Source organism: Chanos chanos, chromosome 13, assembly GCF_902362185.1.
Source record: "Chanos chanos chromosome 13, fChaCha1.1, whole genome shotgun sequence".
Lineage (NCBI taxonomy): Eukaryota > Metazoa > Chordata > Actinopteri > Gonorynchiformes > Chanidae > Chanos > Chanos chanos.
Genome location: NC_044507.1, coordinates 8,080,368 through 8,105,003, shown reverse-complemented (window position 1 = coordinate 8,105,003; position 24,636 = coordinate 8,080,368). Strand labels below are relative to the sequence as shown.

Sequence of the window (24,636 nt, the reverse complement as noted above, 5' to 3'; positions counted from 1 at the left end):
TAACACAAACGCACCAGGTGACAGAATCAAGAGCTCACTGGCCAGTGGTTTAATGAGACACAGATAATAGTACAGAGGCCGTGATAAGAGCCCAGCCTTCAGTGACTTGTATTCTATGAATGGTGAGTGTACCTTAGCCTGGTTGTCAATCTTTGTTTGGAGCCTCTCTATAGAAGGATCGATAGGAGGCTGAGTTTCACCCACTGTAAGGGACACATACGCTATAATCACGGCACTATTTTTAAACCAACAACAATATACCATGTACCACAGTGATCTGCTTTCATAAGAGTCAAGTGAGAATGGGAAAGAGATGTTTTACCTGCTGAATCAGCGTGAATAAATTCATTCTGGAGCTACGAATATTGCAAACAAAACAGATTTCAACAGAATAAATACTAAGACGTCGGTCTTTTCATAAACATCCGCCTTAATTGTCTTCAAAAATGTATGAAGCTACTGTTACCTTTTTATCCATGCGTAAAACGCTCAGCAATTTGGATGTGTAACCAGGTGAAAGAGTCACAGTTTAAGTCACAATATGTCGATCAAAGTTAAGGACGAAATTGGGTTGCTATTATGTTCTCTGTGATTATTGGGTCATTTCCAATACATTAAAAGAATGTTTTGAAAAAAGGATGATGATTTGCTGTTGAGGTTAGAGGGGCGGGGTTTTACGCCAAAGGCGTGGTCACAGTGAAAAACAGCGTTTATCAAGTTGATTTACTATTTGGTGTACAACGCTTGGATTCGGGTAAAGAAGGCGACGAGAATCACGTATGTACTCTAGTGGATTATACTCCGCATTGTTTTTGTAGCGTGATTTTAGGTTTTCACGTGTCGGGTTAAATAAGTCAGCTTCGCATGTCTGTACAAGCAGTGGTCACGTAACATGTGGAATTCTCGTTTTGGAGTAGAGACATCAAGTTAACCGTACATTCAATTTGCTTTAACGCTGTGGATTTGTAAGAGGATCAAAGGCGTAGAACTTGAGATTCCTTTACTTCGATTAAACGATACAAAAGTACTGTTCTTCAGTCGCATTTACCGGAAGGTGTTGGCGGCAGTGTGATCGTGACGCTGTTCTCCTTATCTAAAACTGGCAGGTTTAGACAACTGCACTTATCATGTCTGAGCGTTTCGCCCAATTTTCATACCACTAAGCGAAAGGGGATGTTCAGGTCAAAGGACACCATGACAAGACATTCTAGGGTTCAGCTTCTTTTAGCATTGACATGAAACTGAGCAGCATGTCATCCAGCGCAGTCGCGTACACAGTGAAACAATGGTTGTAGGCAAAAGGTTGAGCTGAATCATAAACCAGAATGCTAGCATTAGCATACCAACTTCTCGTATGGACTCAAAATCATTCGGGTTTTGACCTCTTGTCTTTCAGGAGTTGCCATGGCAACAGAAGGGGATCCAACAAGTCTCATTAAAGTACTTCACTTATTAGTAATTTCCTTTTCTTGGGGAATGCAGGTGTGGGTTTCTTTCATTGCAGGTAAAATAATGTACTGTCTCTGTATTAATGAAGGGAATATATCTACAAAGGGAAAAACTGTCGGTAGTGTTTAATTTCTGTCTCTCTCTCTGTGTCCAGGGTTTGCTCTCGTGTCTCAGGTGACTTTGCATACATTTGGTCTGGTACAGAGCAAACTGTTCCCGGTCTATTTCTACTCTCTGCTCGGCAGTAATTTTGTAAGCTTGGCAATCTATGCGGTGTACCACCCCAGAGAGCTCCTGGACTGGCATGAGAGTATACAGGTAAACATTCACAACCTTCTTAACATTCTTCTTGTATCACTGAATGGAGTAATCCCTTAAAACCAGACTCTAATGTTGAAGAGTTTATATTAGTAAGACGATGTATAATACATTTTTAACATCCACCAACAGACAAATTGCAAACTGTCATCTTACATGCTTCAGTAGTCTGCTTTTGAAATGGCAGCTTTGACAGTATTGAATACTGACAAGAACATTATTCAGTCCACAAGATAGTTAGACAGCCAGTCTTGATCAGACTCTCTCTCTCTCTCTCTCTCCCTCTCCCTCTCCTTCTGTCTCTCTCTCTCTGCAGATGGCTCTGTTTTTCATAGCAGTTATCATGGCTGGTCTGAATGCCCAGTGGTTTGGTCCATCAGCCACTGAGAATATGTTTGCCATGCGGGAGATTGAGCAGGAACATGGACTGGGTGGGCAGGTTGGTCTGGGATCACAAAGGGAAGCTTACGCAAAGCTACGCGAGCAGGACCCCAAATACAAAGCCTATAGAAGTACCTTCTACCGCTATCACGGCCTGTCCAACCTCTGCAACCTCCTCGGGTTTTTGTCCACTACTGTCAACCTGGTGTACCTGGCATTGCACTTGAACACTATATGACTTTCTGTAGAGTCATATCAGTCAGTCTGACTCCTTTCTGTGTTACTGTCCTCTTTAATGCAGGAGTAGGCAGTCAGAGACTCTTCTGAATTCCTCTGTTTTATGATTGGATTATTGGTGAAGGATTAGTCACACTGAACATAGACATATTCATCATCTACTACGAGCACAGCTTTTTGGTTTTCTAACATAAAATGCGAACAAAGAGAATTACGCTGGTATCTCTTATTCTTTTAAGGTGAAACATTATGTAAATCTGGCCCCAGAACGAGTGTGAATTGTACTGTTGCTAATAACAAAACTTAAAAAAGGACTTTCTAGAATTATATATATATATATGTAATTCTAGAGAGTCCTTTTTTAAGTTTTGTCATTTCTCAGAAAACTATTCCTCAGAGCACTGCTGTTGTTTGTCTCTGCACTACAGCTCATGACCGAGGTATTAACATGTAGTGTCTAACCATAAAGCTTTGTACAATATACCTGATAATTCTGTGAAAGATCATCATGATAATTTTTCTACAATAAACAGGAAAAGTGTGCTTTCAGTTCTGATATAGTGATTATTTATGCTCTCTCTGGAAGAGCTGAAGCTGATGATATCAGAACACAGGAATTCTGTTTGTGTCCGCACAGAGCAGTACCTAAAGAGTATTACCTACATTCCCCACTAGGGGGCTCTATGTGAACCAACTAAAAAAGGAACTCTACTCCGTTTGCTGGTCTTTAGACCTATGTGAGTCACGTATTGTATGACAAAAACTTGCAATGCATGGTTATGACCATTTTGAATTTGTATTGTAACTTGTTCTGTTTTGCTTGAAAACAGTCTCGGATATTACAGTCACTAAGACTAAGAAGAGTAGAAGGTCATATAGTGGTAAGGGTTTTCATTTTTCCTCAGAGAAAATTAAACTCTGTGTTTTAATGACATTTCCATTGATCCCTGTCAGTTACATGTTTGCAGACCAGATAGCAAGCTAAAAATAGACTCTTACTGTGTGGCCTTACACGGTGTATGTAAGCTCAGTAGAGTGGATAAGCACTGATATTGTCTGATTTCATCCTCATGTCAGGTAGTACTTGTTCAAAGCGCACGCTGCTTACATATACATATCATTGAAATGCTTTCCATAACTCTCAGCAGTACAAAGGACCCCCCCCCCCCCCCCCCCCCCCCAGTCACTAAGATACTCGCACACTTTTTGCAGACTCTTTACACAACTGAAGTTAGAATTGAAGGAATGGATAGTTCCTAATTTACTAAACAATTTAACTGATAAAACACATGGATACATAGGGCTAAAAGTCAAATGGTACACTTAAGGAAACATGAAACAAAATCAGACATACACATATGATATTAGAGCTATTAGAGCTAAGAGATATATGCTAAACAAAATAAATAAGGTTGTTTTACTACTCTGCATTTTTACAGTTATCAGTTGGACAAACTGCTGGAGTCAAGAGTGTTTTCATTAGGGAGGTTTGGTAGCTGTCAAGAATGAAACTGATAGTGGTAGCTTCTTGCCACTCCTGTTTTCAGTCTGGTAAGACATGTAAGTAAAGTTTGTCTCTGCATAAGTCTGCTGCAACACAAGGAATGTGCACAGGCCTTATCAAAGCAAGTCTTCCTCTTTATTCAGCAGGAGAGTGTGTGTGTGTGTGTGTGATTCTTGTGAATGCTCTGAACAAAATCATTTCCATTCAATTAAAGCTACTCCATACACATAGTGCTCCTACCCCTGTTCAAGAAGCTTCTTGTTCAGTGGCTCTGCAGTGAATGAAAAAATATTCTGATTAGATCAGATTGATTAGATCATACAATGAATGAATACATGATTAGGCTCAGGATCAGAACTGACATTACCTTGCCTTGAAAATGTTATGTCAAAAAAAAAAGTAACAGGAGGGTTCACTAATGAGAAAAATAAAGTCCAGCAAAGGCAAAAGGGTAACTCATTTCTTTTTAACAGTTCGCTGAATTTTCGGAACTTTGGAAGTCCTTTGTGAAAGCACAAGGAAGTGCATGAGTGAGTGTTTTGGGGGAGTGTTTCAAGAAATGCGGTTTCCTTCTTAAGAGGAAACATGGCAAACTGCCCTACCATGTGTATAGGAAAAGTAATTTCAAACAATACAACTCTTTGAATTATGCAAACTGTGGGGTCTGATTAATGTATGTCATATATAAATACTTGATTTGATCTCTGCACTGCATGTAGTCTGAGCATTGTTTTCAAACGAGAACAAAAAAACGATCCGAAGAGCAAGAACGAGGAACAAGGAAAACGATGTAAATATATGACATTTTTGAGAAAAAGAGAACACGTTTGTCCGGCTCAGTGTGTACCCACTCACTGCCATATCATTAATATCAACTGAGTTTTTCTGTTGTGATTGAGGGTAGTGTTCGGATACGGTGAGGACGCACTGCACCGGGTAGGCTGCTCCTGTGTACACAACACAGATCCGGGAGCTCATATCCACTTCGCAAGCGCACAGCCAGCGGAAAACGGGCGAGCTACATCACACAGGAGACGGGGAGTTACTTTCTTTTTTTCCCATTAAAGGATAAAAGCTGCTATCACTCTGAACCCACAAAAAGAGCTCTGGAGGTAGGATTTACAACTTTTAGCGTGTATATTTGTCTTCTGTGCTGTTCCTGAATGAATAGGACTCTTTTTGGACTAGCGACTAACTGGCTTCATTTTCCCAGTTTGTATTGTTTTGGATAATGTCCATATGGTGTAACTGCAAAACGTTTTCCCAGTATTGCTTGAGCGATGATAACCCCGTATCTCAGCGGTTATAATATGTGTTACATTGACCAACTTAAAGTTTATTTCTGCGAGCGATTGACCCGTGGATGCAATCAAGGAGTGATGACAGGTTGTCAGAAAAAGCAAGTTTGGGTAACAGCTGAACTTCCGCATGGTGCGTCAGCATATCAGGTACGAATTTAGCTGCCTGATCCGTTCTTTTTGTTGACCCAATTCAGTTGTTTGCCAGAATATTTTAATCCTTGTCATACCTTCGCACCTCCAGAACATGAACTGACTAGGCCATTACATAATATACGTTACTGTAAGAAATGTCGTTCAAATTTTACACATATCTGAAATGGAGCTGCAGTATTTCTCGGTGTCAAGATGATAACCCCCTTATAAAGGACCACAGTTATAAATGGCCCAGGTAACTCATTATAAGTTTACCCAGAGAAAATGCACTGTGCTTAGGGGATTGTAGTAAGTCCTGTGTACTGGCTAACTGGACATGTCCAATGTGTAATCAGTTTGTATAGTCATAAAGAGAACGTATATATTATAGAGGACCATGGCTACAGAGACATGGGTTCAGTGTTTACGGTTAGAGTAACATCTGTCTCATGTTTGATCTAAAGGAAAGGCAAGAACACAAACAGTATGTCTCCAGCATTTGTTTGAACTGTCAAGGCATCCGAGAACACATTCAATGCGCGTTGGCTCATTAGCTGAGGTGTTCAAATACAGATTCATTCAACCGTTCATAGATGTAGTATCCTTGTGTCTTAAGTCTCCTGTTTGCTGCCTGGTGTGCTGTAGGATGTAGGGTACATAGTCAGCTGTGTGCTTTTAACAGTCGAAGACACAAGTCGTCCACACGACTGGCTGGCATGTGACTGGGCTTTCAGTCGGCTAAAGCTCTTCCGCGCTAAGACGAGCAAACAGCATATGATCCAGCTGGAATGCTTCATGCATTTCCAATGATGAATTGGGAAACATGAAGCTAAAACTGAAATACAACAGCTTTTGTTCCTCGGAACAATATGAATGTGTGAGTTCCTGAACAGAATCCATACTTTCAGGAATGCTGGCATGTCACAATACTGATTTGATTCTGCTGAAATGTGAATGAGTGTGTATAGTTTTTTTTTTTTTTTTACCTGGATTAGAGTTAGGACACATTTAGGCCTGAAACAACACATGCTTTTAAACAGACACACCGGATAACACTGTTTGTAGAGTATGCAATTTTATTAAGTTGCAGTACCAATACATCACTTCGTGTATCATCAGTTCTTCTACAACTAGTCTAGTTCAGAGACAAATCACTGAAATTAATGAACTGAAATATCTTCATGCCTCATCACTGATGAGTCTTATGTGCTGGACTTCAGTTCAGTCCTCTGATTGACTGAAATGAAACTGAATTCGTACTGGCTCTGGTGTGGGTGCAGTAACTTGGTGTCATTATTTGTTTACGTGCTGATATCTAAGTCTAACCACCCTCAACTCATCTCCCAAACCCTAACTTTAAACCTGACCCTGACAGCAAAGTTAGGCAGTAGCTCCATTATAAAATACTATTGGTAGGGACATTTCTTTCTCATTGTTTCAAAACTGTGGTGTATTTTTGTGTAGTTGCCCAATATTTTGCAATTTCTTTTGGTTCATGGTTAGACACTTAAACCCAAACTCAAGCAGCATAGAATTTCAGTGCCAAAGAATGGTTAAATAGTTGATCTCACTATAAATGTGTATATTTTACTTTTAATAAGAATATGAATATGTTTTCTCTGAAAATTTGGACTATTTTTATGATAATCAGGGGTTACTCTGAGGAGTTGCTGCGTGACATTCAGTCACGCTTTACACATACTGGCACACTTCAGCTCCATCCCACATCCTTCTCAACACATACACACACACACGCGCGCGCGCACACACACACACACACGTGCCCACACACACACACACATACATACACACACACACACACACACACACACACACACACACACACAGACACACACATGCCCACCCACACACACACACGCACACACACACACATGTATTCTCTCTCTCTCTCTCTCTCTCTCTCTCTCTCTCTCTCTCTCTCTCGGTCGCTCCCGCTGCTAAATAACTGTTGGCTGCAATACAAGTTCACAGAGATTGTGCACAGATGAGAGCTCCTCTGTAGACAATAGCAGCCGTGGGCTGAGTCTCCTGCCCCTTTGTAGTGCACTAATATCTCCACCTCTGGAGATCAGCTGTACTCCACACTCTCAGCCTGCTCTCTAATGGGTCTGGCTGCTTTGTTCGGGGGCCCCTGTTTCCTAGGAGATGTTCTCATCAGATGAGTGTGTTGGGCGGCCCTGATTGATCAGCTGGTCAGGAAGAGGGGAATGGGAGGGAGTAGAGAGGGAGGGAGGAGGAGGGAGAAGGGAGATCTTTTAGTCTGGTGTGCTCCGTGTGTCACATCTTCCTCTTTTTGGAGATGAGCGACAGAGCATGCCATGTTCAGAGTTTAAGTCGATCTTCAGCAGCCAGTGAGCAGGCAAGTTACTGTATGGCATGCTGTACGGTTACATCGAATAATATCTTTAAAATGATTAACTCCAGACTTTTATGTTTCTACTTTTTATTCAGTGACCTAAGGCAACATCGGAACAGGTGCTCATTCGAAAAAAGACCATCGATGACTTTCTCTTGGCTTTTAACTGTGTGATGTGTGTAATTTGGAACTGGCTGTAAAGATTGAAATGACAGGTATATTTTTCTCCTGTAGATGGCCTCAGTGAGCGACACCCGTGTACAGCCGCAGGTCTCCCAGAAGGATGCTGCAGATCAGAACTTCGATTACATGTTCAAACTGCTCATTATTGGAAACAGCAGTGTGGGAAAGACCAGCTTCCTGTTCCGCTATGCTGATGACTCTTTTACCCCGGCTTTCGTCAGCACCGTGGGTATCGACTTCAAGGTCAAAACTGTGTTTCGCAACAACAAACGCATCAAACTGCAAATATGGGTGAGTTGGGAAAGAATTGGTTAATAGCTTTTCATTCAGAAACAAATATTTTACTTTTGCATTATTTCAAGTGGTATGAATCCATCTAACCACTGATCAAACCACAGTGAGTTGTCATGTCGGCTGCGGTCAACCAGAGAGAGACATCTGTGCATCTGTCTTCCTAGAGTCACCAGCCCAGTGATTGATAGTCCCCAAGAGGCTGGAAAGCACTTTAAGGCCTGAAGCCTGTCATCTTATGATAGGGACTGTAATAGTTTAAGTCCATATACCTCGTATGTGTTAGCTTGGGAAAGATGTCGGTTAAAAACTCACGTCCACACTGGTTCTGGGACGTGACACAGACACACGCACTCACACTTCCACAATGTACGTCTTTTATTTACACACATAAACAAAAGAGAGAGGCCGCACGCAGGCTAAACGTGACCAGAGTTGAAAAGATTAAAAGAAAAAGAGAAGAAAAGGGGGTTTAACAAACAAACAAAAAAAAAGGTACTTCTGTCGCACGTAGTTGCTTAATTGGTTTGAAAAAAAATGCAAATGTTTTATGACGACGCCTCTCTCACATCCAGACACACAGTGTGTCTTAAAGGTACATTTCATCATTTCGACTGTGACAGGAGGTAAAGCGGGGCCAAAATTTGACGGACCATCTGATCTTTAGCCTCTCCCGTCACATCTCACGCCGTCTCTTAACCGTTTCAGTCGCTACTGGTCATTGAAACCTATTTTATGTGGTCTTATTGGTGGTAGCAGTGGGATCTGGTGAGCTGGGAGTCTCAGTAATTCACGACCAGCTGTTAACTGTGTTCCGTGGCCTGCAGTGCTGAGTCAGTGCACCGGGCTGTCAGATGGGTTAGTTCTGTGTGTATATGGTTTTGAGACAGTCTGTCTAAATGCACTCTGTTAATGATTAGCTGTTTAATGACAAGCTCTGTATGAATGTTTAGCTCCTGGACCATGTCCCCGCAGACACAGACGGGCAGCCCTGTTTCACATCTCACTGTTTCACATCTCACTGTTTCACATCTCACTGTTTCACATCTCACGACTCTTCTTTGCTTCTGAGAATGTAACTTTCACAAAGGCTCTGTGGCGTCTCTCTTAAGGTTATTGCATTTGTATTCACTTGGCAGGATATCATTTTTGGTAGTTCGGTAAAGCAGTGACACAGATGGGCAGTTATGCTTGGCAGCTGGTATATTTTCTTAAGCTTATTTGATGTGAAGGAAGTGGATAGATCTTCAGCTCCACACAGGAAGGCATAGGCTTAATGGGTACTATGGCATTGATCCAGAGCCAAAGTGGATTGTTTTTTTGGTCTGTACTGGCTTCTTAGAAGAGCCATCAGTGTTGTTGGCAAGAGCTACTTCCTTGGGATGCCACACCTCAGCCCAGTCCCGCCTTCAGCTACTGTTTAGCAGAGTGAAACGGAACCAGACAGACTCACAGTTACTGCAGCGGACCCAAATTACAGTCACAAAGCATATTTAGAAATGGGTTATTTTATTTGAATGAATGGATTATGCATCCTGCTGACCACATCATGCTTCCCTGCCTGTAAGCACGTATCTGTGAGCGCCTTTCAACATGTGCGTGTGTGTGTGTGCATGTGCATGTGTGTGTGTCTTCTGATTTCAGTCAACCATAACTTGCACACCTGTACAGTGATACACCTGGTCGGTGGGCGGTGTAAGGCTTTTTGTGTTGAGTTTGCGTGGGTGTGAGCTAGAGGTGGGTTAAACGATGTTTATTTTGTCTCTCAACCTCATTATTGTCATCGCGCATGTTTGCCTTTCGAAGGAACAGAACGCGCACACAGACGTGCATGAACTCACGGACAGACAAAGGCACACACGCGAGTGCGTGTCCGCTCACATGTACACGCAGGCACTCCCGGGCACAGAAACAGACACACACCAGTACTCCCCCAGAGCACAAGTGTTCCTCCTTGTTCTGAAGAGCCCTCTGTTTTCTCATATTAAACAGTTATTCCCTTTGATTGGTCCTCAATGACCAACATATGCCTACTCAATGAAACAGGCATATGGAAAGCAGTATACTTGCTGTTTATGAATCGGCCACTTATAACTAGTGTACGCTCTCATAGCTCTAATGAAAAAGGCTGACCTGTAAGCCAGCGTACTTGCTCATATTCGTAACAAAGCAAGTGTAAATCAGATTGGTTACCCTGGCAACCCCTTCTCCTCTCCTGCTGTCGTGATGTCATGACCCTGAGGTTAATGAAGTGTCCAGGGTAGGTTACTAGGCAACCAGATGAGGGACAGTTGTTGTGTCAGTGCAATTGCCTTGCTTTTTGAATAGTTGAATTTCCGTCTGTTCATAGCTGAGGTCATACATAAACCTGTATGTGTGATTAAAAAACTCTCATAGGTGAACAAGTCGTGGCACAAACGAACCCTAACACTTACCCCCTGACTCCTAGAAACTGTAAAGATTTAAAAAAAAAAGGTAAAAGATGTTTCTTCTACACCACATGGGGTTGTATGATGTTAAAGCACTGAGACCTAATATTGAGAATATTTAATTGAGTGTTAATACAGCATTTTTGTTTCATAAACAGTATGTAGTATTATCCACAGGATGAGTGGGGCAGGATTCGGCAAATTGTTATGATTTATAAATCAAATAGATGTGTTTGCTAATAGTAAGTCTGAGCAGTTTTCGCACGGTTTACAAAAACTCATATTTTGTTAATGGAGGCTTCTGGAGCTCAGTATCATTCAGGTTACACTGAATGATTTTGGACTTTGGAGTTGCTGAAGTGAATATTTCTGTGAATTCAGTCATGTGCTGCCCTCTATTGGTATTCAGTAGCTATTTGCTATGTACAGCTGTGACACCCCCCCCCCCCCTCCCCAAATCAGCTTTTTTGCATAGTTGTTCTCTGTAGAGTTTTAATATGGATTAATTTGACTGTCATAGGATTTGTAAGGTTTACAGAGTATAATGTTACAGTTTTATCTTTTCATTATGTTTGTTTAGTTATGCAGGAATCTCACCATTTTATTTTGTGTGTTGGTCAGGACACAGCTGGACAGGAACGTTACAGAACCATCACCACAGCATACTACAGAGGAGCCATGGGCTTCATCCTCATGTATGACATCACTAATCAGGACTCGTTCAATGCTGTACAGGACTGGTGAGTATGGGGTACAGGAAGGAGAGAGAAAGAAAAGAGAAAAGTGAAGAGTAGTGATGTCATAGTTCTTACACTGATGAAAATGTGTGTTCTTCTTTGCTTGTTTGATTATTTGTGTGTGTGTGTGTGTGTGTTTGTGTTTCAGGGCTACTCAGATTAAGACGTACTCGTGGGATAATGCCCAGGTGATTCTGGTTGGGAATAAGTGTGATCTGGAGGATGACAGACTGATTCCTACAGAGGACAGCCAGAGGCTGGCAGAGGAGCTGGGTAACACAGACACACACACACACACACACACACACACACACACACACATACACACATACATACACACACACACATACACACACACGCTAACACAGACACACACACACACACACACACAATCTAATAAACAAATATAAAAGAATGTAGTAAGATTGTGGTAAAGTATATCTTGGCAGATCTTCCCAAATCTGCATTTATAAGTGTGTGAGTTGTCTCATATTGAAATAGAATGTCTATTTAAAAGTGATATCTTCTCAGCTTTTAACCCCGTCTCTATTTCTTGCCTCTTGACTCCACTCTCTCTCTCTCTCTCTCTCTCTCCCTCTCTCTCTCTCTCTCTCTCTCCCTCTCTCTCGCCCTCTCTCTCGCCCTCTCTCTCGCCCTCTCTCTCTCTCTCGCCCTCTCTCTCGCCCTCTCTCTCGCCCTCTCTCTCTCCCTCTCTCTCGCCCTCTCTCTCGCCCTCTCTCTCTCTCTCGCCCTCTCTCTCGCCCTCTCTCTCGCCCTCTCTCTCTCTCTCTCTCTCTCCCTCTCTCTGACTTTCTCAGGTTTCCAGTTTTTCGAGGCCAGTGCGAAGGACAATATCAATGTGAAGCAGGTGTTTGAGCGGTTGGTTGATGTGATCTGTGAGAAGATGAGTGAGAGTTTGGAGTCAGAAACAGCTCAGATCTCTAATCACCGTAACAATGGCCTACATGACCCGCCTCCGGATGGGCAGGGACGGTGCGCATGCTGACCTTATCCCCGAAAAACAACCCCAGCAGCCCAACATCTCCAACACCCCACCACCCCACATCTCTACGGCACATTTACCCTCACCTGTCAACATACTGAGCATTCACACACAGAAATACGAAATAACACACTGTCAGCTACATCACACATTTACCTGTGTTTTCCCACTGTGAGCTCTCTGAACAGTAATCTTAACCTGATCCTGAAATTTTTTTGTCCATGTAAATGATTTTCCTATTGTTGTACACAACCACTTTTAATACAATACACAAACACACTCAAGTTCAGAGCAAATGTGAACATGTACCAACACTCATTGATCTGAACATACGTATTATAACTTTAAGAGATTTTCTCTGTAATTATTATTATGTCCTAAATTGTTGCCCTGCACTTCTGCATTTGGGTGTTGGAGTGCGCTTTGTTCGTAAGGTTATTGCTTCAGTGCCTTATCCCATCACACAACAGAATTAGGCCAGTTATTTACATCACATGCTAACTGCCACTTGTTAGCACAACTGCTGAAATCTGCACGTTCACCGCTACATGCTGAGCAGCATTTAAGTTCTATAGCAAGGGTGCCGGTGTAAAACTCTCTCTCTCTCTCTCTCTCACTGTCTCTCTTTCTCTGTCCTTATTAACCTTTTCATGCCAGCTAACCCCTCCTCCTCCTCCTCTTCCATTAACTCCCAGTGTTCTCTCAAATAACAACTTCTCAAACCAGCATGTCTCCAACATTCCACCCACCACACACATGCACGGTCACACAAAGGAAAACGCTAGAAGGAATCAACTGCTTGTCGTCTGCATTGTGCTAGCCGTGAGAGGCTCTTTCGATTGTGTAACAATTGGAGAGAAAGAAAGAGCCAAGTGTCCTTGTTTGCTCTTCTGTGATTAGCGCGGGCATGATCAGCGATGACATACTCTACTGAAATTCTGCTTTATTCTACAATTAAACTTGTTTTACGGTTCTTGGGTTTTCTTTGTTTTCTGATAAGATCGCAGATTATACATCACAGATAGAAATCCTTATTCTAACCACAGTAGACTGCGCTAGGAGTGGAGCGTGTTTTAACTGTTCTGTCCAAGAGCTTGTCGCCCTGTTTGGCTCATTTCGCTTAGATAATCTACAACCTCTTGAAGGTTTACTTCTGTTGGTCAGTACAAGCTGTGATAATGGATAGAGAATACAAAGAAAAGCATGTGGAGCATATCTCCACCTCTCCCCCCCAGACTCTTCCACAGTGCTTTACTCTATCACTCCCTCCACGCTCTGCTCTGAGAGTCCGTTACAGCCGTGAGAGCAGCGATAGGGGCACAGACTCACGTTTTCACCCAGCGCGCCTCTTTGTACTACAGCTGTGATATCCCCCCCCCCCCTTCTCTTGTGACTAGAGCTCAGGGTCAAACCCAGCCACGCTCTCTCTCACACACACACACACACACACCTTCCTTGCTTAGTTCTGTGCAGTGTCTGTCTTTGCTTCATGTGTTTTAGTTGTATCGGTATATCTGAAGGCTATCATTTTACTCTGTGTTTTTCTGAGAAAGTTCAGCACTATGACAGAGCAATATGTCTTTTGCTTCTAAGAGTATTGAGTACAAAGTGATAAAGACCAAAAAAAAAAAAAATCACTGTAAAAAGATGATGTGTAAACCCACACAGGTCTCTGATACAGACACAACTTCTTACTCTGGATAGAGGAACTGCTGAAGCACGTTTGGGTACAGACTCTCAGCTCTGTACTGAATCCCTTACTCCATCAGTTCTCATATCGGAGTTCCTTTTACAGTAGACGTAAATCCCCTTACCTTTATATGTGGATTTGACGTCTGGCACTCAGAGATGCATTTGACATTGTGTTTGCCAAAACTCATGCATAGTATCTGTTGCCAAAACTTGAATGAATTTGAGTTTTATACCAGGTTTAGACTGAATTCTGGCTGTGTTTGTTTACGATTGGATATTAGAAAAGATACAAATGCATGTATACATTGTTCGTTTACAGAATAAATACTGTATTCATTAACAAACTCTTTCGCTGTCTCTCTGTGTGTATAAACATATTTTCCATATGTAGCAATATGTGAAATGACAGAAATTTACATAAAAATGGTCCCGGATGAGAGTGGCAAGAACGTGCTTTTGTTTAAAATTAAGAGAATTTAGTCAGATGCTTCGTGTTTTGTCTGTTCTCTGATAAAATCTATAATTTATTACTTGACACCCCACATCCTTCTCTGGATGTTTTTATCTAACCTCACAGGAACTTTCACAAAGGGGTTTCCTGACGCATTTTTCCTGGTACCTACTCGCAATCCGCAATCTTCTGCATGTCACCGTGATAGCAGCGTAACGCCCGCGGTTGTGCGTTGTGAAGAACAGATCACTGTCATATGATTTAGTGCAACGCAAAAGGCATTACGTGTAATATAATAATCTTTAAAACAAAACGATAAATTCAGTACAGAGCTGAATCAGATTGCATGTAATTATGTCACATGTTCAGCTGTGATTAATTTATGTGTCTCGCCCAAAACCAAAAGTATTAGGTAGTCAACAGAGGAAGGAAAACGTGCACGGGAAACAGTAATAAAGATAAACAGTCGGACCCCCGGACTTGCAAACAAGTTGAAATAACGGTAAAGAGTTGTCTGGACAATGAGAGGCTCTTTTGAGGTGGTGAGTAATGGAACAGAGTGCGCATAAAGGTCCTGGTAGAGTAGGATGGGGAGTGAGTTGAGTAGGGTCGTCCCACAGCGCTTATCTGCTCCTAAAGACGCCGCCGTGCTGCACTGATAATGCAAGTTGAGCTTAAACGCAGGGCTGTGCCCAAAGATAAATACCGTTTACTGTGACGTAAGTTCACTCTAGATTCTTTGTTTTTGCGATTGTCCTGTCACTGTCCTAGGTGACTTCACCTTGACAGCTATGTCCAACTGCAACAGAATATAAAAAAAAGTGTTTTTTCCTAACTGGACACCTGGGATGTCCTTTAAAATCAGCTGTATTGGTTACCTTAATAATAAATAGATGTAATTTTAACACATGAGGACCATTTTGAGGAGTAAACATCAATGAGTGCGTGAAGTTTAAGCTCCGCCCAATGCTGTCCAGTACCTGGACTTCTCAACTGAACTTTTAAGCGTTCCTCCCTCAGTGGAGTAAAATCGAAAATAAACAATTTCAGTCATCACATGTTCCTTATCTCATATGATACACGCACACACTGTCGTGCGCTCCGTGGTATCGCTCTGTCAAGCTGTGTGGGAGAGAACTCGAAAAAGGGAGCATCCACAGCCTCAAACACAGTTATGCAGGACATCATTACGCACCAGCGCTTCTGGTCTCCGCGAAAAACAAAAAATGACCAATGGTAGAACAAACGCTTTTTTGATAGTGGCTCTATTCTTTTGGTTCCCAGAAGTTTCGCTGACGAATGGGGTGCTGACTTTTCAGACCAAAGGTAGGACAATCTTTTTTTTCCTAATGTTGTCCTCCGTATTTTGTCTGCATTAACTTAAGTGAACCACTGTGTGCGCTAACCACATCAATTAAGTGTCTCAGAAGGTAAAAATGTTTTTAGTCTAAATAAAGCCCGACTTTCTTAATAACAGGTTTGTAGAAAGTGCATTACATATTAATCACACGGTCACAGCGGTCTCTTAGATAACATGGTCGATAATCTGTTCAATAAATACTAAAGAAAACAACTTGTAGGCTACAATGTGTTTGTCAAAGGTTCAATTTTAGCTCTTAATCGAGTTTATCTCATAATAATACTATAGTACCAGCGTTTTTCCAGTTTTGCATCTGGTGAAAAGTATAATTTTACTGTCTCTGAATAGTGATGCATTTGCTCCGCGTGGAGCCAGAGAATCCTAAATGTTTTGCTGAAGGGATGCGGGACCTCACGTGCTTCTGGGAAGAGAGAGAGGAGGAACGGGGGAGCACAGCGGATGAGTATACGTTCACATACACATACCAGTGAGTAACTTTTAATTGTAAAATAACATTATTTCGCACAAGGCTTTTCCAACAGCTACACTCCAAAGTATTACTTTAAATATTCCATTATTCTTTAAATGTAATATTTAATGCAAAAAAAAAGTTAAATATTACATCATTCCACACAAATACGTAACCATACTTAAGTAGAATTGCACAAACTGTCCAATGCTGGATGCTGTGGCTTGTTTTTTTTTTTTGTTTTGTTTTTTTAGGTGAGACTGAGTGAAAGGTATTTTAATTTTTTTTTTTTTTTGTCTTTCAGGAATGAGAACAGCAGTAACTGTGATGTTGCTGCCCTGGCCCTCCCCCTGGCAGGGAGCAGGAGGCTGTTTTTTTGCCAACTCGCCCGCATACAGTTCTTTGTGCCTCTCGACGTACACGTGCTTTACAAGGGGCAGCCGCTCTACAGCCGGAATCTGTTCATCGAGAACATGTGTAAGTGACCCGAGCTTTAGAACATCAGCGTTGATGTGTGTGGACGCGTTCAGAGATTCAGCATTCAGGAGCGCCGTGTTGATTTTTCTGGACTTAATCCACCGTGTGTCAGTTTGAAATGAAACCGATTGTATTTTTAAGTTTCAATTCCACAGCCTCTATGAACACTTTACGCTATTTTCTCTCACGTTACCAAACATTCCCGTAGATAGACTCACGTCTAACCTCGAAGAGGAACACGCGCAGGATACTGAACGGCCCCTTTGTGTGTATTTTCACTGTCTGTCCTTCTTTGTCCTTCAGTCCTGCTGGATCCCCCAGCCAATGTGACTGTGACGAGAACAGGTAAACAGGGCCAGCTGAGAGTAACCTGGCTGCCACCCCCCCTCAAGTACATGCAAAAGAGCATGATGTACGAAGTCAGATACGCGCCGGAAAACAGCAGGATGGGAAAGGTAGAATGAGCAGAAACCGTCTGCTTGTCTTTGCTCTCTGGCATTTGGTCTGGCATTCCAGGCCCAATACAAGGCTACTAAAGTCAGCTTCATTATGGATCCAATCCCATTTACAATACTTTCAAATTCCTCACTCTCATGCCTTTTTGTTTGAGGTTCTCACAGGTAAAATGAAATATTATTCTCTTTATGGCCTTTGTAGGAGATCACAGTCGAAGCCAAGACTGAGCTCATTCTGCAGGGTTTGTTCTCAGGCACCAAGTACAAGCTCTGGGTTCGAGTCAAACCAGATGGCATCACCTACAATGGAACTTGGAGTGTCTGGAGTGACCCCATTCTCATGGCAACACCCCCCAGTGGTACACTGAAATCTGTTATATTAGAATCGACCTTTGGTCTCCAATCCAGTGAATTAGAGATTGAAGATGAGGTTTATCGTTTTTGACATACTGGCACACTGATAACTTCCTCCCTGCAATTAAATTGTCAACTCAATTTTTTACACATGACTTTGTGGGTAGAGCCCACAAAACCAGCTTTACATTTAGTCATGTGATCCATTTGTAAGCGTTACTGTTTTTTCCCCACCTCCAATGAGAACTAATGAGAACAGTATGAAGAAAAGATTATACATTATGTTGAAGGTCCCACACTGGCAAGAAATGTGTTGCCTTATTATTTTAAAAATCATTTATTAGGAAATTCATTGAGGATACAGCTGCTACTGGCATAGTTAAAAGAAGCAATTTTCAGGGTTTATGTTGCTATTGATGAAAATTCTGGGAAACACTAAAGCAAGAAATATGTGCCCATTTGTCAAAAAGGCAAACCACCATTGCACAAAATTTCACAAGGTTATCAGAGTATTTGCCTGGATAAAAATATCTCGGGTTAGTTTAGAAAATACATGATGTATACTACATTGTGGAGCCATGTGATTCCTCTGTGCTTTTAATGCATGCGTAAAAAGTCACTTCTGTCACCTTTATGTTGACCTCTCACATGTTTCTCTTTCGTCCACACAGACATGGACCCTCTCATCATATTACTGATAGTTATCATTTCAGTAATCCTCTTCCTGCTCTCTCTCACTCTTCTACTGTCATACGGCAGGTCAGTGGCACACCCACACACGCACGCACATAAACAAGTTGTTTATTGGTTTGCATTTTTTTGCATGTTAAATTATGTTCTTCAAAAAATTCTTGTTAATAAAATTCATGTGTGGGACTCCCGGTATGTCAGCCTTGCTGGTCTGTATTTGGAGATCATTTCTGCCGTCTGCACATCTGTGCCAAAGAATCAGATGTAATATTGAGTAAAAATATGTCAATCTGTATGTACTACATTTCTTTCTTCTGTCCACTGTCACAGGTTCCTACTAAAAAAACTATGGCCAGACATTCCCACTCCAGAGCAGAAGTTTTCTGGCCTCTTCACAGTCCACGGAGGAGACTTCCAGGTATGCAACATCACCCATTTTATGATCTCACTACTATAGAGGTATCTGTCCAACAAGTTTACATCGTACAGCTGGAGATGTACAACCTAAGTGTGTAAAGCTTTAGATTTACTATGCTTTCATAAGACAAATGAGACCGAGGATTTAGACTTTAACTCTTGTTGCAGTGTTCATCACTTTTCTGATCACAGAAACCTTTTTTCCTCACATATACACCACACATCATTAGCAGCATGAAGCACAGTATGTGAATGAATGCATGTATCCTTTTTTTAATTTTTTTTTATTTATGTGTGTTTATTTTCTGACCCATCTGTAGCAATGGCTGGGCCATAGTAACAGTGGGCGTTTGTGGCACCCAGTCTGTGTTTACTCTGAGGAGTCCCCTGCCCCTCTGGAGGTACTGTCAGAGGCCAGCTTGAGACCCCCTCCCACCCTTCGTCCAAACTCCCCCAAAGCCCCGTGTGGCGCGGCACAGGCAAAGGAGGAGGGCAAAGACACAAGGGAGAAAGAGGGAGTGGACTCTGGATCGATTGACAGGTGGCTGGAGCCACCTCACGCTCGGTGGTTGGCAGAGCAGCTGAGGGCCTTTCAGGAACATCCCGCCCCCCTCTCTCAGTCGTCCTTGTTGGAATCTCAGGACGCATATGTCATCCTTAACCAGAACTCCCAGCACGCCAATGGAGAGGCCACAGAGGATGAAATTCTGGAGGAAAGCCTACCTCTTCAGGCACTTTTTTCCTGTGGAGAGACCTCTACGGAGTCTCGTTCCGATCTAGGCTCCCTCCGACAGAGTTCTGGATCAGGCAGGCTCTCTTCCCAATCCAGCTTTGAGTATCCAAACCACACGTGGCCACCGCTAGGGCCAGGCTACACTTACATGGCTGTGGCAGACTCTGGTGTTTCTATGGACTACAGTCCCATGAGTGCCAGCAGACTGACAGACACCGGGAAAGGACCAATCTACACCAATAACTACAAGAACGAAATTCTGGCTCACAGACAGCTCCTCACAGGACAGAACTTTCACTCGGGATGCTGACCAAACTGTCTGTGAAACGTTGAAAGACATTAAAAAGTTTCACCGAAGGCTCTTTTCAGGGAGGCCTTTCACAGTGTCTGACAGAGGTGGAGTGAAGGATTCAGAGCAGTCACGGAGCTCTAGTGCAAAGCATGGATCTTCACTCAAGAGTTTCATGATGGACAATATTAAAGAGGGTGAAAAGAGGAATGTTTCAGTGGACTGAATGCTCCCCGTTTGGTAATATAAGCTAACTCTGTGTCATACAGAGGATTGAGTTCATTGTTTTGGCAGCTGTTTTGATAAATATTCAAACACTGAGATGACACACACATTTTTTTTTGTACTAATAATATATCTAATATTCATCTGTTGATTATTTGGAAAGCTGAAAACAAGGTTATTAAAGTAAGAACACAAAGTTAACACTATTCAACCTGTTGCAAACAGTTGTCTATAATACATTGTGAGATTAAAAGCAAAGCCCAATGCAAAAGTCTATCATGAAAGAAACTGCTGTAGCAGGTCAAAGCCACATTCCACCATCGTTGTCATGGAAGCGGAGCTCCTTAGTTTGGTAGGGAATGAGTGTAGAATCACCCTCACGTACAAAGTGGGTCAGACACAAGGTAGTAAACAAAATGTAAACAAAAACAGATAACTTTAACGTAATTCGGCATATTATATAGGGAAAAAGTTTAGACAGACTCTCCTAGGACAGGAAAAATACCTCAGAGATTTGTCACTGTACTGAACATGTCAGTTAAGTGAAACAGAGATAGTCAAAGGGAATGTGGCTTTTAGTGGGGTTGTTTTGAGGTAATGTGTGGGTGTTCTGTTATGCTTATCTCAGACTGACAGAACACTGAGTTCTTTGCCTCTATTTGAGGGTCATGTGTCTTCATCTGTTAGTGTGTCCTGGTGTCCACCCTAACTGTGTTTGGAGGGCTCACTGGTGTTAAAACTGTAAATACTACTTCTACTGGGAATAAGTTGTTTTCTTATATAATAGCTTGCATGATCTAGATCAAAAGTGCTCTCGCTGTCCACCAGTAAATGTAATATATTTCAAATATGATTACACTGAAGTTTAGTTTAGGGAGTAAAATAATATAGAAAATTCAGGAATACCTTTTCCCAGCTGATTTGTAAATCCCTATAGCAGTAGAGCAACATGTTTTATGTAGTCTACATTGTTAATGTTACATTGTTAATGTGTTCTCATCTCCTTAAGGAAAGATGTTATTGTAGTGACCTAGATATACGTCTGTCACCTGCTCCTCCCAAATTCTATAAATAACAACAGTAACAACAGCGTGTATTATCATTATTATTATTATCACTATTATTATAAATCAAGCAAATGTAACTGAACTCATTTGCAGGTCAATTTTATGCAATCGATTTTTTCGCCCATTTGAAATTCGTAACATTTGCTTCATGCAATTAAAGGTAATGAGTTTGTAAAATGTTTCAAAGTTAACCAGTCGGGTTTTACAGTGTAGCATCTTCCCCTATGTCTAGATTTTGCCATTTCTATTTGTATTCTCTAATAGTAGATGTTGTTTAAATGTTGTTTATTGATTATTTTTTTATTTTACTTACTGTGAATCATTTCATGTACTGAACTGCCTCATGTGTAAAACATCTGTAAAATTTCTAACACAGAACTGTCATCATATAAACATTACATATGAATCAACAATTTTTAATATTCATTCACAATAAAAAAAAAAATCAATTTGAATGTTTTTGTAAGTTTTTGCTTTGAAACAGTAGAGAACATTTTCATGGTCAATATTTACAGGTACAGCTTCATTGGCAAAGTATCAAAATGATATGTGCAGGAATTTCCCTCTTTTTCAGTCCTGCATAACAGAGAAATCATCATCTGTGTGATTTGGCATTTCATGCTATTTGCACACAAGAAGAAGTTTCAAAGTTCACCCAAGTTCCAACCGCGTTTTAAACCGATACAGTTTGCTGTGTTTCTGGATGCTCCTCTGGACTGATGGCTGGTGAGAATTGCATTGCTCCATTTGGCCCTATCCCTAAACTCCAATGGCTTACAGCATCAACAGGGCCTGTTCTGATCCCCAAGCCTGAGAGGAACACCTGCCAGACAGCCTGCTCTTCCGCCTCAGCAGGCAGACCCCTCCTCTCCTGGGTCAAAGTACATCTTACCTGGAGGTAGCGGTCTAGAACAGCGAGGAGGGGGTCAGGACAAGACGTCTCTCGGCTGTCTTGGTTGAGCCGAAAGGAAGCCATAACTCGACACGGAGCGTGGTTCTGCGTGAAGAAAGTGGCGGTGTCGTGCAACAGAGCGGCTAAGTGCGCGGCTGCACTCCGATCGCCCTTCAGCGGCGTGCTCCTGGTTCCCGCCTCACGGAGATAACGCTCCAAACCGTCCACCACCAACAGGGAAGGGGGGGCAGCAGCTTTGGCAAGGAGCTCGTGTAGTGAAGCCACATCATGAAGCAGCTCATCCAGTGTTTTAGAGTACACAAACCTGATTCTCTGTCAGGAAACACAATCACAGGACCCTTTGAATGGGCAGCGCGACAACTGATCTCATACATTTTGCTAACCTGTCGTGTCTCTCTATTCACAGCATTTTACACGGTAATGAAATAAAGTAATTGACACCAGGATACGCGCGTTTCATTTGCTCCTTGCAGCAGACAGGGAGTAATGATTAGCTGGGTGAGTAGAGAAGACGTGAACTCGCAAAAGGCAGCAAAGATGTAACCCGTCCCCCTACACTCTCTAAAACACACACTTCTGGGTAAGCTGGCAGGACCAACCTTTACCTCACTCTCTGATCTCAGCACTACCTGCTTTGGCTAAATCATACTATATCTGATATTGAGTTTACGCAAGCTCTTTAAGTTACATAACCTTAGCATTTTAAGTTATAAGTTAGATCTCATGCTACGATTGTGCATCATTAGTCGTTATAAAAAATAAAGAAAGAAACAATAACGAAATCTTCTATGAACGCTGCGTCCTAAAAGGTTTTGTCTGGCAGATTCAGCTAATGCTTATGTGTGAAGGGAACACGTTGCGCGAATCCGTAACCTCGTTTTTTTTTCTGATTTTAGGAAAATTTGGCTGTGGCCCCATCTCGCATGTTTCCAAGAGATAGAGCGATACAATTATCTCTTGCTGATTGGAGTGCCTTTAAAACTAGCTCTGCCCTGCTATCGGGGGGGGGGGGGGGGGGGGGGGGGGGGGGGGGGGGCAGCACTCACCGATAAGCCCCATCTTCACCTTATCCCACCTCAAACACACACCGGTCAAAAGCAAGCCATGTTCAAGACACCACGAGTACACTTCATAAGAGTATTATATTGACCGTGTGCTTGCCTATTCACGTGTTGACGACTTAAATGCTGTAACAGTTTCTCCGTTTCATATGTGTTACTTGTTTGAGTCTTAAGTCGGTGTAAACAACGACGGGATATAGACAGACGCAATATCTGTTCATTAAGAGACCAGAATTACCTTCAGGCTGTCAGGGTTCAAGTTAGGGATGGATTGCAGACACACTGGAAACTTCTGAAATGCATTGTGTGTAAAAAATATAACTTTAAGTCCCAGTTCTGCAGCGGCCGTTACGGCTGTAAGAAACAACAGAGACGTGCCAGTGCTTCCCTCACTAACCACTAACACATTACTCTCTGTGGCAGAGGAGAGAGTGAAAGAGGCTGGAACAGGTTGTGGACCAAAACGACTAAATATGAACCTCAATATATCGACCATATCTCCTATATCAAAAACAAATCATATTACTGCCACGAGAAACGTGTAAAATTCACAGCCTTTAACTTCTGTACTGCCGTAACAGCCACACGTAATCGGACAAATCCCTCCTCCTGCGCTAGCATTGGCTAGTAGTACATAGAAGAAGTCTGTCGATTGGACGATAGTAGTAAACGCGCTGGTGGCGCGAAATGCAGCTAGTGAGGTGAATGGCTGCTGAGGTAAACATGGTAATATTGATGGAATTTTTAGATTTAGCACGAAGTCACTGAACGAGATAAGTAAAATGATCGAGGATCATAAGAAGGTCAGATAGGCGATATGTTTTTGATTGAACCGTTCATGCATGTACAGTGTCAAAAAGCTAACTGTCGCCAAAAACGCCAGAGAACCCATAATCAGCCACTGGATATTTAATAATGTTCAGTAAACGCCTAATGTTAGTCAACTATGCAGGTGTGGTTACCGGCTGGTGGAAATAAAAACATGAGATAAGAGCTTGTTTTTTTTAATTTCAGTTTTCGTAAAATTGAAAAATGAAACAAAGATGTTAAACATTCTTAAAAGTTTTGTGGTCCAGTTAACTATGACTATTCAAATCATGCTCTATGTGCATGCATGTATATGTGCGTGCATTCAAATAATTTTGTGGAAAGAGATTTGGTCAGTCGTTATAATTCAACGTTATTTATAATTATTTCTATTTGTGGTTCACTTAATGTTTTTGGTATAGTGTCAATTGTTTCTATGTATCTACTGTTTATGCATGAGTTGTGAAATAGTTATAAGATAACAATAACTCTAAGAAAAAAAGAGAACTCGTGGCCCGTGGAGGATAAAAACAGAGTGTGTACAGTATAATGTAAGTGAGAAACGTCACGATTACTCGGGATAAAACACGCTTGATAGACTTGGGGACCGCTGGGGTGTCTCCTCCACTTCCACTGTTTGCTGTGGTTGCTACAGTGATGTGAATGACTTCTCAGCTGTCCAATCGGCGAAGTTGTTGTGAGTAGACGATACTACTCAGTCCTAGCGCAAAAGAAGGGAATCGTCTGAATACGGCTACGGAAAAAAATGATTCTAAGCGAACAGCAGCGCGACGTTGCTATATCCAAAACTTGGATATGTGTTTGAAGAATAGC

At 42.0% G+C, this 24,636-nt stretch overlaps 4 protein-coding genes across 4 annotated transcripts; 3 read left to right on the top strand and 1 right to left on the bottom strand.

Moving 5' to 3' along the window:
* The first annotated feature begins 697 nt into the window (after positions 1-697).
* On the top strand, positions 698-2,928 carry tmem205 (transmembrane protein 205). Its single transcript, XM_030790181.1, has 4 exons — positions 698-777; positions 1,397-1,504; positions 1,604-1,767; positions 2,084-2,928. Exons 2-4 carry the CDS (start codon positions 1,405-1,407, stop codon positions 2,384-2,386), a joined length of 567 nt encoding a protein of 188 aa, XP_030646041.1. The 5' UTR covers positions 698-777; positions 1,397-1,404; the 3' UTR covers positions 2,387-2,928.
* A 5,002-nt stretch (positions 2,929-7,930) lies between these two features.
* rab3db (RAB3D, member RAS oncogene family, b) lies at positions 7,931-12,349 on the top strand. The gene is made up of 4 exons (XM_030789995.1): positions 7,931-8,173; positions 11,224-11,342; positions 11,488-11,612; positions 12,158-12,349. Exons 1-4 carry the CDS (start codon positions 7,934-7,936, stop codon positions 12,343-12,345), a joined length of 672 nt encoding a protein of 223 aa, XP_030645855.1. The 5' UTR covers positions 7,931-7,933; the 3' UTR covers positions 12,346-12,349.
* A 3,290-nt stretch (positions 12,350-15,639) lies between these two features.
* On the top strand, positions 15,640-20,077 carry epor (erythropoietin receptor). Its single transcript, XM_030790025.1, has 8 exons — positions 15,640-15,811; positions 16,194-16,332; positions 16,619-16,791; positions 17,095-17,246; positions 17,449-17,605; positions 18,272-18,359; positions 18,621-18,708; positions 19,028-20,077. The coding sequence occupies exons 1-8, from the start codon at positions 15,712-15,714 to the stop codon at positions 19,748-19,750; spliced, it is 1,620 nt and encodes a 539-aa protein (XP_030645885.1). The 5' UTR covers positions 15,640-15,711; the 3' UTR covers positions 19,751-20,077.
* A 1,617-nt stretch (positions 20,078-21,694) lies between these two features.
* swsap1 (SWIM-type zinc finger 7 associated protein 1) lies at positions 21,695-23,491 on the bottom strand. Its single transcript, XM_030790605.1, has 2 exons — positions 23,234-23,491; positions 21,695-22,246 (listed from the first exon to the last, which is right to left on the bottom strand). Exons 1-2 carry the CDS (start codon positions 23,489-23,491, stop codon positions 21,695-21,697), a joined length of 810 nt encoding a protein of 269 aa, XP_030646465.1.
* Between the last annotated feature and the right edge of the window lie 1,145 nt (positions 23,492-24,636).

What these genes read in the sequence shown, in the direction of transcription:
- tmem205 (XM_030790181.1), top strand. Translation starts at nt 1,405, where the DNA reads ATGGCAACAGAAGGGGATCCAACAAGTCTCATTAAAGTACTTCACTTA. An exon ending in GTGGGTTTCTTTCATTGCAG is followed by an intron (nt 1,505 to 1,603) that starts GTAAAATAATGT and finishes CTCTGTGTCCAG; the next exon opens with GGTTTGCTCTCGTGTCTCAG. An exon ending in ACTGGCATGAGAGTATACAG is followed by an intron (nt 1,768 to 2,083) that starts GTAAACATTCAC and finishes CTCTCTCTGCAG; the next exon opens with ATGGCTCTGTTTTTCATAGC.
- rab3db (XM_030789995.1), top strand. Translation starts at nt 7,934, where the DNA reads ATGGCCTCAGTGAGCGACACCCGTGTACAGCCGCAGGTCTCCCAGAAG. An exon ending in TTCAATGCTGTACAGGACTG is followed by an intron (nt 11,343 to 11,487) that starts GTGAGTATGGGG and finishes TTTGTGTTTCAG; the next exon opens with GGCTACTCAGATTAAGACGT. An exon ending in GAGGCTGGCAGAGGAGCTGG is followed by an intron (nt 11,613 to 12,157) that starts GTAACACAGACA and finishes TGACTTTCTCAG; the next exon opens with GTTTCCAGTTTTTCGAGGCC.
- epor (XM_030790025.1), top strand. Translation starts at nt 15,712, where the DNA reads ATGACCAATGGTAGAACAAACGCTTTTTTGATAGTGGCTCTATTCTTT. An exon ending in ACGTTCACATACACATACCA is followed by an intron (nt 16,333 to 16,618) that starts GTGAGTAACTTT and finishes TTTGTCTTTCAG; the next exon opens with GAATGAGAACAGCAGTAACT. An exon ending in AAAACAGCAGGATGGGAAAG is followed by an intron (nt 17,247 to 17,448) that starts GTAGAATGAGCA and finishes TGGCCTTTGTAG; the next exon opens with GAGATCACAGTCGAAGCCAA.
- swsap1 (XM_030790605.1), bottom strand. Translation starts at nt 23,491, where the DNA reads ATGGTCGATATATTGAGGTTCATATTTAGTCGTTTTGGTCCACAACCT. An exon ending in TGAACCCTGACAGCCTGAAG is followed by an intron (nt 22,247 to 23,233) that starts GTAATTCTGGTC and finishes GTTTCCTGACAG; the next exon opens with AGAATCAGGTTTGTGTACTC.